This window comes from Rhinoraja longicauda, chromosome 34, assembly GCF_053455715.1.
Source record: "Rhinoraja longicauda isolate Sanriku21f chromosome 34, sRhiLon1.1, whole genome shotgun sequence".
Lineage (NCBI taxonomy): Eukaryota > Metazoa > Chordata > Chondrichthyes > Rajiformes > Arhynchobatidae > Rhinoraja > Rhinoraja longicauda.
The window spans coordinates 19828179-19840565 of record NC_135986.1 but is presented as its reverse complement, the minus strand read 5'-3'; the positions used below and the strand labels follow the sequence as shown (position 1 = coordinate 19840565).

General features: G+C 56.3%; 1 protein-coding gene across 1 annotated transcript in view; it reads right to left on the bottom strand.

Moving 5' to 3' along the window:
* Positions 1 to 1031: 1031 nt before the first annotated feature.
* The window catches only part of LOC144609730 (zinc finger protein ubi-d4-like), a 32271-nt gene continuing 20915 nt past the window's right edge, over positions 1032 to 12387 (bottom strand). The window contains 8 exon segments of the mRNA XM_078428239.1: positions 1032 to 1761; positions 2847 to 2884; positions 2886 to 2914; positions 3373 to 3485; positions 5118 to 5246; positions 6236 to 6274; positions 8364 to 8472; positions 8474 to 8496. Coding sequence (XP_078284365.1) covers positions 1679 to 1761; positions 2847 to 2884; positions 2886 to 2914; positions 3373 to 3485; positions 5118 to 5246; positions 6236 to 6274; positions 8364 to 8472; positions 8474 to 8496 — 563 coding nt within the window. The 3' untranslated portion in view covers positions 1032 to 1678.

Sequence of the window (12387 nt, the reverse complement as noted above, 5' to 3'; positions counted from 1 at the left end):
ATCGCGAGAGGTTGGAAAAATACTTTGTCGGCAATAAAACGTGGGGGAGAAAAAAAAAAACAACCTTTGAAGCAACAGGGTAGGATTCAATTTTAAAATGAGTACCATTCTTCGGAAGGACTGACCCGTTAAAGTGTGGACTACTCTAGCTAAAGTGTGGATGTATATATCTATAGTTAAAAAAATATCTCATCCCCCCCCCCCCCCCTCCCCTCTCCCACCGCCCCCGGGGACAGAAACAGGCTCCGTTCTCGGGGGGATCTCGTCTCTGTGCAAATGTGTGTTGCGCACTTGGCTGACGTCACGGCGGCAGAGTCGTGGAAGCTGCGACCCGTCGATTGGCCGGGGAGGGGGTGGGTGGGGGGGGGAGGAAGCACTTTTGTGTTGGGGACGCGTCGGAGGGAGGGAGAGGGGGGGGGGGGAGGCGCTGAGGGGGGAGGGGGCAACGCTCTCAGAGAGGATGGGGAGGAACGCTCTCAGAGAGGAGGGGGGGGGGAGGAACGCTCTCAGAGAGGAGGGGGGGGGGAGGAACGCTCTCAGAGAGGAGGAGGGGGGGGGGGGGGGGGGGAAGAAAGAGGTGGACCACAGGGCTGCTGCCACTGACTGACCCACCGACACTGGAGCAAGAACCTTTTCCCCCAGGTGGTGAGTGGCTGGGAGCTCAGGAAGGTCGGGTTTGTGCCGACTGGCGGCCGCTGGGAGCGTCTGTGGAGCTGGAGGCGGGAGGGCGAGGTGTAGTGGGGAGGGAAGGGGGGAGGGTGATTTGTAGAGGCACGTTGGTGGCTGAGGGGGAAGGAAGGAGCTGGGAATCTATGGCCTGCCCTGGTCGTGACTGAGGGTCATCACTCTTTGTACAGCGGGATTGTGCACGCCCACTCACACTCGTACAGACACACAAACACTCACACTTACAGGTACGCACAAAATGCTGGAGTAACTCAGCGGGTCAGGCAGCGTCTCTGGAGAGAAGGAATGGGTGACGTTTCTTCAGGTCTGAGGAAGGGTCTCGACCCGAAACGTCGCCCATTCCTTCTCTCCAGAGACGCTGCCTGTCCCACTGAGTTACTCCAGCATTTTGTGTCTACCTTCGATTTAAACCAGCATCTGCAGATTTTTTTTCCTACACTCACACTGACATCCATGCACACGCACGCACATGCACACAAGCCTGTACAAACGCACACTTACACCTGTGCACACACACACACATAGATATCATACATAGATATGCACGCACTCACATCCACGCACGCACATGCACACAAGCCTGTACAAATGCACACTTACACCTGTGCACACACTCACACTCGTGCACACTCACTCGTACACACTCACACTTACATCCATACACATGCACAAACGCTTGTACAAACGCACGCACTTAAACCCATACACACACACAAACGTAGACATGCACGCACGCTCACATTCCATGCGCACAACACAAGTACACGCACATGCACATTGCATACGCACGCACACCCGCATGCACACTCACGCACGTTCACACTCTCAGGCGCACACACACACAAAGACCTGCTCGTGGAGGGCGAGGGGGGTAAGCGAGGCAACTGCAGACAAAGTTCACTAGAGGGCGATCTAACACCCGCTCGGCACGCCAGTCTCGCCCCGTCCCCACCCCTCCCCTCCTCGTCCCGTCGCGTCACGGGCGGGCGAGTTAGGAGGGAGGGGGGTTTGGATTTTGGTAAATGGATGCCTTTTCTTTCAGGGTGTCCAGGCAGAGGCGGCAGCTCCAGCTTCCTGCAAAGGACAGAGGGAGGCGGGTTACTCCAAGGCACGCTGAGGTACACAGTCACACCGCCCAACTGGCCCCTGCTGCTGACCAACATGCCCCATCGCCACTCGTCCCACCTGCCTGCGTTTGACCCACGTCCCTCTAAACCTTTCTAATCCATGTACCTGTCTAAAGTATCTATTCAATACTGTCAGCCACCCCCTTGGACAATTTGTTCCACACACCCACCACCCTCTCTGTGAAAAGGCTATCCCTTCAGATTCATAAGTTCATAGGTTCTCGGATCAGAATTAAGCCATTCGGCCCATCGAGTCTACTCCGCCATTCAATCACGGGGCTGATCTATCTCTCCCTCTCAACCCCATTCTCCTGCCTTCTCCCCGTAACCCCTGGCACCCGCACTAATCAAGAATCTATCTATCAGGTTCCTATTATATCAACCCCCTCTCACCTTAAACCCATGTCCTCTGGTTCTGGATCCCCTCACTCTGGCTAAAAGACTCCGTCCATTCACCCCTATCCACCCCCCCCCCCCCCCCCTCCATGATCTTGTGTATCTCTGTAAATCAAAAGCCTAGCGTGCTCAAGAGGCCCTTCGGCCCAACCAGCCCACGCCAGCCAACTACACTCGTCCCACCTTGCCTGCGTTTGGCCCACAGATCCCCCCCAAACCAGTTCTGTCCATGAACCTGTCCAAATGTCTCTTTAACGTTGTGATGGTCCCAGCCTCAACTACCTCCTTTGGCAGCTCGTGTAGGAAAGTAACTGCAGATGCCGGTTCAAATCGAAGGTAGACACAAAATGCTGGAGTAACTCAGCGGATCAGGCAGCATCTCGGGAGAGAAGGAACGGGTGACATTTCGGGGCTTACACACAAGCGGCATCTTCTCACTCGTTCCTTCTCTCCTGAGATGCTGCCTGTCCCGCTGAGTTACTCCAGCGTTTTGTGTCTACCTCCCCTGGCAGCTCGTTCAATACACCCACCACCCTCTGTGTAATTAAGCAAGGCTTCTCTCCCCCCCGTACTATCGACAGACAAGGGGGGGGGGGGAAAGAAGGGCCGGAGAAGGGTTGGGAGGGGCTTCCTCACCTTCGGGGGGCTCTGACATGGGTGGAGTGAGGCAGTACATCACAGTCATCACAGAACAGGAGCTGGTCCTAGAGAAAGCAGACCGCAGGTCAACAGGATCGATGCCCACTGCCCCTCCCTCCCACCGCGCGGGCACTCCCTCCCCACCGCCCCTCCCAGTGTGGTGCTCCCTCCACACCCCTCCCTCCCTCCCACAGCACGGCGTTCCCTCCACACCGCCCCTCCCTCCCTACCATAGTGCAGCACTTCCTCCCCACCACCCCTCCCTCCTCACTGCCCCTCCCTCCCGCCCGCCCTCCCACAGTGCAGCGCTCCCTCCTCACCGCCCCTCCCTCCCTCCTCACCGCCCCTCCCTCCCTCCCCACCGCCCCTCCCTCCCACAGCACAGCGCTCCCTCCTCACTGCCCCCCCTCCCTCCCACAGCGGGGCGTTCCCTCCTCACCCCCCCTCCCTCACCCTCCCTCTCCCTCCCTCCCTCCCTCCCTCCGCCCCTCGCGCGGTGCACTCCCAGTCCCGCCACACTCACGTCATTCTCCGAGGTGCCGCACAGGTTGCAGCACTTGCACTCGATGCACTGCCACCGGTAGGTCTTCACCGCGGCCATCATCACCGGTGTGAACTGGAGGCACGAGGGGTGTCCTGCCAAAACACCGGTGGTTTACCGGCCAGCCGTTCACATGCAGTTCCCTGGTCCCTCCTCACCGCCCCTCCCTCCCTCCCACAGCACGGCGTTCCCTCCTCACCGCCCCTCCCTCCCTCTCTCTCCCACAGCGCGGCGTTCCTTCCTCACCGCCCCTCCCTCCCACAGCGCAGCCCCCCCTCAGTCTTTTATCCAGAGTAGGGGAATCAAGAACCAGAGGAGAGAGGTTCAGATAGGAGAGAGGGGAAAGATTTAATAGGAACACCCAGTGGCGCAGTGGTAGGGCCAGATACCTGCGTTCGATCCTCACTATGGGTGCTGTCTGTGTGTTTGTTTACTTTAGTTTATTGTCACGTGTACCGAGGTACAGTGAAACGCTACCGAGGTTTTGTTGCGTGTCGAAAGACAATAATGATTACAATCGAGCCATTCATAGTGTACAGGCACATGATAAAAGGTTTAACATGAGTAAGGTTTGGTGCTGGATAAAGTCTGGTAAAATCCAATCAAAGATAGTCCGAGGGTCTCAAAAGAGAGAGACGGGAGGTCAGGACCGCTCTCTAGTTGGTGGGAGGACGGTTCAGTTGCCTGATAACAGCCGGGAAGAAACTGCCCCTGAATCTGGAGGTGTGCGTCTCCACACTTCTGTACCTCTTGCTCGGTGGGAGAGGGGAGGAGAGGGGGTGACCGGGGGTGAGACTGGTCCTTGATTATGCTGCTGGCCTTGCCGAGGCAGCGTGAGGTGTAGATGGAGTCTACCATGGGCACCATGTTACAGAAAAGATGTTGTCAAGCTGAAAAAGGTAGAGAAGCTTTCCCAAGGACATTGCCAGGTTAGTGCATATTTTTAAGGCAGAGAATTTTTTTTGATCAGTGCGGGTGTCAGAGGTTATGGGAGAAGGCAGGAGAATGGGTTTAGGAGGGAGAGATAGATCAGCCATTGCTTGAATGGCGGAGTGGACTCGATGGGCCGAATGGCCTAATTGTACTCCTAGTGGCGTAGTACGGTGGTGCAGCAGTAGAGTTACTGCCTTACAGCGCTGGAGATCTGGGTTCGATCCCGACTACGGGTGCTGTCTGTACAGAGTTTGCACGTTCTCCCCGTGACCTGCGTGGGTTTTCTCCGAGATCTTCGGTTTACTCCCACACTCCAAAGACGTGCGGGTGTGTCGGTTAATTGGCTTGGTGTGTGTGTGTGTGAATTGTCCCTAGTGTGTGCAGGATAGTGTTAGTGTGCGGGGGTCGCTGGTGGGTGCAGACTCGGTGGGCCAAAGGGCCTGTTTCCCTGCTGTATCTCTACACTAAATTCACTTCTGATAGTGAGGGAGAATGTGGGAGGGAGAATGACCTTATGGGAGATGGGGGGGGGGGGGGGGGGGGGGGGAGGAAGGATGACCTTATGGGAGATGGGGGGGGGGGGGGGGGATGACCTTATGGGAGATGGGGGGGTGGGGGGGGAGGAAGGATGACCTTATGGGAGATGGGGGGGGGATGACCTTATGGGAGATGGGGGAGGGGAGGAAGGATGACCTTATGGGGGGGGGGGGGGGGGATGACCTTATGGGAGATGGAGATGGAGGGGGGAGGGGAGGAAGGATGACCTTATGGGAGATGGGGGGGAGGGGGTTTACCTGAGCGTCCACAGTCAGAGCAGGAGACCAGCTCCTCTGACTGGCCTGTCTTCTTGTTGAGCCGCGAGTCTCCCAGACAGAAGTCGCAGTAGTTGTTGGGCAGGGCCAGGCCGTCCGGACCCTTCTTGGCTGCAGTGGGGAGAGTGGTAAACGGTGGCGGTGAGAGGGGCCGGTGGTGTTGCCGCAGAGTCCCACCGCTCACGCAGCTCTGCGGGGCAGCGGCCCACGCCGCTAACCGGCACGGCAAACCCCGCACCGGCACACGGGCCGTACCGCGGGACACACACGTTACGCCCACAGTGATACTCACACACACACACTGATACACACAGAGCCACACACACACACACACTGACATACACACACACACACACGCATGAATGCAGACAGACTGAGACACAGAAAGACAAAGACACACACACGCACACACAAGCAGATACAAATAAGAGACAGGCAGACATACACACACACACGCGTAAATGCAGGGACATTGACACAGATACATACACACACACACAAACATACACACATGTAAACAGACAGACACACATGCACACACAAACACTCACAAGCTGATACAAATAAGAGACAGACATACACACACGCATAAATGCACAGACTGAGACACAGAAAGACAAAGACACACATGCGCACACACTAACACACACACACACACACACACACACACACAAACACTCACAAGCAGATACAAATAAGAGACAGGCAGACATACACACACACACACACATAAATGCAGACAGACTGAGACACAGATACATACACACACACAAACATACACGCATGTAAAACAGACAGACACACATGCAAAAAGACAACGCACACATCCGTGCACGCATGCAGATGCACGCACACATAACAAATGCAGACACACAACAAATGTAGACACACATAACACACGCATACACATAACACACGCACGCACTCACACACACACACACATACGCACTCACACACAGACACACACGCACTCACACACAGACGCGCACACCACACACACACACATATGTGTGCAGACACGCCCGTCCCCTTCCCCTCACACCCATCGGCCCTGACGCGCAGTATGACGGTAGAGAGAGAGGGAGAGGTTAGCACCGAACCTGCTTTCAATTTTCTAAAGTCACTCGGAGGTCGACCCACTGCAATGAAGAGAAGGGGAGAGTGAGACAAGACCAGCGGGCCCGGCCGATCTCCCCCACACCCGCCGTCCCCCCAAACACTGGCTCGCACTGCGGGTGGGGAGGGGAGGGGCGTTGAGGAGGGAGCGCCGTGCTGTGGGAGGGGAGGGGCGGTGAGGGAGGGAGCGCCGCGCTGTGGGATGGGAGGGGCGGGAACACCACAATGTAGGCGGTGTGGAGGGAGCGCTGCGCTGTGGGAGGGGAGGGGCGGTGAGGAGCAAAGATAATATGAGCAGGGCAAGATAGACCACTCGACCCTAAATCCTGTAGTCGGTCACGGCACCTTTTCAGTAGGCAGAAACTTGCAGAAACATTTAAAAGGAAAAATAACAAAAATCTGTGAGTTGATAGACGAGATATATTCTGCATTTTAATGGTATCATCACACATACTGTTCCCCCACAACACTGATTACACTGCGAGAGGCAGAGCGAACGGCGGGTTTTGCTTACTAAAATGGTGGACGTTACACTCCTTTGCGTACCACACTTCAGTATAGGCGACTCTGATGGAGTAGTTCATCTTGCTCCTCTGGTATCTTTGGTGAGGAGGGAGCGCCGCACTGTGGGAGGGGAGGGGCGGTGAGGAGGGAGGGGCGTGCTGCGGGAGGGAGGGAGGGTGGAGCAGTGAGGAGGGAGTGCCGCGCTGCGGGAGGGGAGGTGAGGAGGGGAGGGGCGGGTGAGGAGGGAGGGGCGGTGAGGGAGGGAGCGCCGCGCTGTAGGAGGGGGAGGGGGCGGTGAGGAGGGAGCACTGTGCAGTGGGAGGGAGGGGCGGTGAGGAGGGAATGCTGTGCAGTGGGAGGGAGGGGCGGTGAGGAGGGAGCACTGCAGTGGGAGGGAGGGGCGGTGAGGAGGGAGCACTGTGCAGTGGGAGGGAGGGGCGGTGAGGAGGGAATGCTGTGCAGTGGGAGGGAGGGGCGGTGAGGAGGGAGCACTGTGCAGTGGGAGGGAGGGGCGGTGAGGAGGGAGCACTGTGCAGTGGGAGGGAGGGCGGTGAGGAGGGAGCACTGTGCAGTGGGAGGGAGGGGCGGTGAGGAGGGAGCACTGTGCAGTGGGAGGGAGGGGCGGTGAGGAGGGAGCACTGTGCAGTGGGAGGGAGGGGCGGGTGAGGAGGGAATGCTGTGCAGTGGGAGGGAGGGGCGGTGAGGAGGGAATGCTGTGCAGTGGGAGGGGAGGTGAGGAGGGAATGCCGTGCTATGGGAGGGGAGGTGAGGAGGGAGCAACGAGCTGTGGGAGGGAGGGAGGGTGGGGGCGGTGAGGAGGGAGCGCCGCGCTGTGGGAGGGGAGGGGCAGTGAGGGGGGAGTGCTGTGCAGTGGGAGGGAGGGAGGGTGGGGTGGGGCAGTGAGGAGGGGGCGCTGTGCAGTGGGAGGGAGGGAGGGAGGGTGGGGCGGTGAGGAGGGAGTGTTGTGCTGTGGGAGGGAGGGGTGGGGCAGTGAGGGGGGAGTGCTGTGCAGTGGGAGGGAGGGAGGGTGGGGCGGTGAGGAGGGAGCGCCGTGCATCTCTGAATTCTGGATTCCCTCCCCATTTAGAAACCAGTCCCCGCCTTTGTTCCTGCTACCAAAACCCTACACTATATCCCATCTGCCACTTCTCTGCCCAACCTGTCCAAGTCCCAGCTTTCTCTACACAACTTGCCCTTCCCCCAATCTTCGTATCATCCGCAAACTTGGCCACAAAAGCCTTCAATCCCCCCCCCCGGGTGCTGTCTGTATGCACGTTCTCCCCGCGGACCGCCTGAGTTTTCTCCGGGTGCTCCGGGTTCCTGCCACGCGCCATAGACGCGCGGGTTTGTCGGTCAACTGGCTTGGTGTAAGTGTAAATTGTCCCTGGTGTGCGGGTGTCGTGGCGGTGCTAGTGTACGGGGCGATCGCTGGTCGGCACGGACTGGGTGGGCCTGTTTTCGCGCTGTATCTCTAAACTAAACGAAACACGAGTCATAACTGGACCCCCCGTCCCTCCCTCCCCACCCCCCACCATCGGCGACCCCACCGCGCGCCCCCCCCCCCCCCCCCCCCCAAAAATGATAAAGAGTGGATCTACGCACACTTACGCTCCTCACGCCGATGGGACACGGGCAGGGGAGGGTCCAGGTCTTTGTCGTCGTCCCCTTCCTCGTCGGCCAAGTGGGAATGTGCGTAGTGATAGCTCAGGCCCGGGCGGGTTCTTGTAGCGCTTGCCACAGACTGCCGGCAGGGGTGGGGAAGAGGAGGGGTGGGAGGGAAGGGAGGAGGGAAACAAGAAAATAAATTTAAACAAGCGTAAACGTGCGACTGGCCGTGTTCAGGGACGTGTAGGAAACAAAAAACTGCAGATGCTGGTTTAAATCAAAGGTAGACGGACACAAAACGCTAGAGTAACTCAGCGGGTCTGGCAGCGTCTCGGGAGAGAGGGAATGGGTGACGTTTCGAAGAAAGGGTCTCGACCCGAAACATCACCCATTCCTTCTCTCCCGAGATGCTGCCTGACCCGCTCAGTTACTCCAGCATTTTGCGTCTACCTTTTGTGTACAGGGGTTTTTACAGGCCGGGCGTCTCGACCTAGACCAGCACAGGCATGCTGCTCGATTGACGGTCACGACAAAGCAGAGGTTACGCTTGGACCCGCACGGAGCGAAGAGGTGGTCGGCCATCTTTGTTCCTTATCGGGCGACCAAAACTACACGCAAATTAGCTCACAATCAACTTGCAGCATTATTTCTACACTAAAATGTCAAGTCCTGATATTAAGAAGCCGTTACTTTTGCAGACATCATTTCAAGCCATCTTGATTCATAAGTGATAGCAGCGGAAGTAGACCATTCGGCCCATCAAGTCTACTCCGCCATACAATTATGGCTGATCTATCTCTCCCTCCTAACCCCATTCTCCTGCCTTCTCCCCATAACCCCTGACTCCCGCACTAATCAAGAATCTATCTATCTCTGCCTTAAATACACACTCACTGACATGTGGCCTCCACAGCCGTCTGTGGCAAAGAATTCCAAAGATTCACGAACCCTCTGGCTAAAGAAATTCCTCCTCGTCTCCTTCCTAAAAGGAACGTCCTTTAATTCTGAGGCTGTGCCCTCTGGTCCTAGACTCTCCCCACTAGTGGAAACATCCTCTCCACATCCACTCTACCAGGCCGCTCACTATTCTGTACGTTTCAATGAAGCAATTGATTCATTCCGAACAGCGCCAATAGAGGATAGATGCAAAATGCTGGATTAAGTAACTCAGCGGGTCAGGCAGCATCTCTGGAGAGAAGGAATGGGTGATGTTTCGGGTCGAGACCCTTCTTCAGACGAACAAGGGCCTCAACCCAAAATGTCACCTATTCCTTTTCTCCAGAGATGCTGCCTGGCCCGCAAGAGAGGCCTGGCTTCGATCCCGAAGGTAGACACGAAATGCTGGAGTAACTCAGCGGGTCAGGCAGCATCTCTGGAATGGGCCGACGTTTCGGGACGAGACCCTTCTTCAGGCTTTGATCCGCTGGATAGTGAGCTGGTGGGGTGGGTAGGGACTGGGGAAGTTGTGGAGAGGGAGGGGGGGGGGGTAGTTTCATTTGGCTTCTTTGGTTGGGAGATGCCATTGCCGTGGGAAGGGAAGTGAGGGATGGTGAGGCTCGGAATCCTCCTCTCCCGACCACGCCGTACGCTGATGAAGCACCGAGACCGAGGGGCTCCACCGGTATCTTGCAGGGGAGAGGCACCACAAAAGAGATTAACTGTCAGGCACTTTGTGGTCGGGTCCCAGAGTCACGAGGCGCGGAAACAGGCCCTCCGGCCCCACCGACCAAGCTGCCCCATCGGCGCCGGTCCCGGGGAATGCTATAGAGCAGAGGGATCTAGGAAGCGCAGGTACATACTTCCTCGAAAGTGGTGTCACAGGTAGCCAGGCTCTGCCTTCATCAGTCAGACTAATGGATATAGAAACTCAGCGGCTCAGGCAGCATCTCCGGAGAGAAGGAATGGGTGACGTTTCAGGTCGAGACCCTCCTTCAGACTGAAGAAGAGTCTCGATCCGAAACCTCGCCCATTCCTTCTCTCCAGAGGCGCTGCCTGACCTGCTGAGTCACTCCAGCATTTTGTGTCTGTCTTCGATTTAAACCAGCATCTGCAGTTGATGAGTGTAGACGTTGGGAGCCATGTTGCAGTTATATAAGACGTTGGTGAGGCCACGTTTGGAGCATTGTGTTCTGTTTTGGGTCACCATGTTTTCGGAAAGATGTTGCCGAGCTGGAAAGGGTGCAGGGAAGATTGACGAGGATGTTGCAGGGACTCGAGGGCCTAAGCTATTGAGGGAGGTTGTGCAGGTTAGAACTTTATTCCTTGGAGCGCAGGAGGATGAGGGGGCGATCTTACAGAGATGTGCAAAATGATTGAGAGGATATGGGCCAAATGCTTAGAAACTAGCTTAGAAACATAGAAAATAGGTGCAGGAGTAGGCCATTCGGCCCTTCGAGCCTGTACGCACCGCCATTCAATATGATCATGGCTGATCATCCAACTCAGTATCCCGTACCTGCCTTCTCTCCATACCCCCTGATCCCTTTAGCCACAAGGGCCACATCTAACTCCCTCTTAAATATAGCCAATGAACTGGCCTCAACTACCTTCTGTGGCAGAGAATTCCACAGATTCATCACTCAGCTTAGATCGGGGCATCTTGGTCGGAATGGGCAAGTTGGGCTGAAGGGCTGCTTACTGTGCTGTATGACTGTGAATTACAGATGAAAGCCGAGGTTTTGGTTACAGTATGTACGGTTTCTGCCACCCACGCCCTTGCTCCAAGGAACACAGCCAGGGCCGTGCCAACACGTGAGAGAGTCCCACGTTCACTCACACTGTCTATACCGCGTGTACCTGCGCAAAGTTCCAGCCACAGTGAGGTGCAGGCAGAATTGAGAATGCTCACGTTTTTTCACCCCACTTGCTGTATATTCTGAGAGCAGAATTGAAACAGCTTGCTATTTGCCTTCAGCACAGAGGGGGAAGACCAAGTAGAGTTCTGTTCAACCCGCGACGGTATTCGGGCAGGCTCAGACTAAACTAGAGTTGGACAGAGCTCTATGGGCTAGCGGAATCAAGAGATACGGGGAGAAGGCAGGCACGGGTTACTGATTGTGGACGATCAGCCCGTGATCACAATGAATGATTGAATGAAGGAATAGATTATTAAGGGGTTGGACACGTTAGAGGCAGGAAACATGTTCCCAATGTTGGGGGAGTCCAGAACAAGGGGCCACAGTTTAAGAATAAGGGGTAGGCCATTTAGAACGGAGATGAGGAAAACTTTTTCAGTCAGAGAGTTGTGAATCTGTGGAATTCTCTGCCTCAGAAGGCAGTGGAGGTCAATTCTCTGAATGCATTCAAGAGAGAGCAGGATAGAGCTCTTAAGGATAGCGGAGTCATGGGGTATGGGGAGAAGGCAGGAACAGGGTACTGATTGTGGACGATCAGCCACGATCACAATGAATGGCGATGCTGGCCTGAATGGCCGAATGGCCTCCTCCTGCGCCCATTTTCCACGTTTAAACGGCTGTTGGAAACCTGGGTCGTGGAGACACACAAAGAACAGCGGATGCTGGCGTCTGAACACAAAGCGCCAGGGGAACTCGGCGGGTCGATCGGGCGACATCTCTGCGGAGCGCCGTATACTGAGGGCCGCGGACCCCGACAGGATTAACAAGCTCGTCCGGAGGGCTGGCTCTGTCCTGGGGGGGGAGGGGGAGTTGGATTCAAGGGAGGGGGTCTTGGAGGGGAGGATGCCCCTCAAACTGCGGAGCATCCCGGACAATAGGGCCCACCCCCTCCGTGACACACTGGCCAACCTGAGGAGCACCTTCAGCAACAGACTGGTCCCACCAAGATGCAGCACAGAACACCACTGGAGATCCTTCTTCCCTGTGGCTATCAAACCGTACAACTCCTCCCCCCTTCTGTCGTGGGGTCGACTGAGACTAAGACTGACTCCCCTCCCCAATCTTAGACAATAAACAATAGATGCTTGTTGCATCTTTGCACATCCCCAATCCTTTCCACTCTTTCATTTCATGTCTCATGTATCTTGTGTTTTTATGACTGTTGGCAGTCC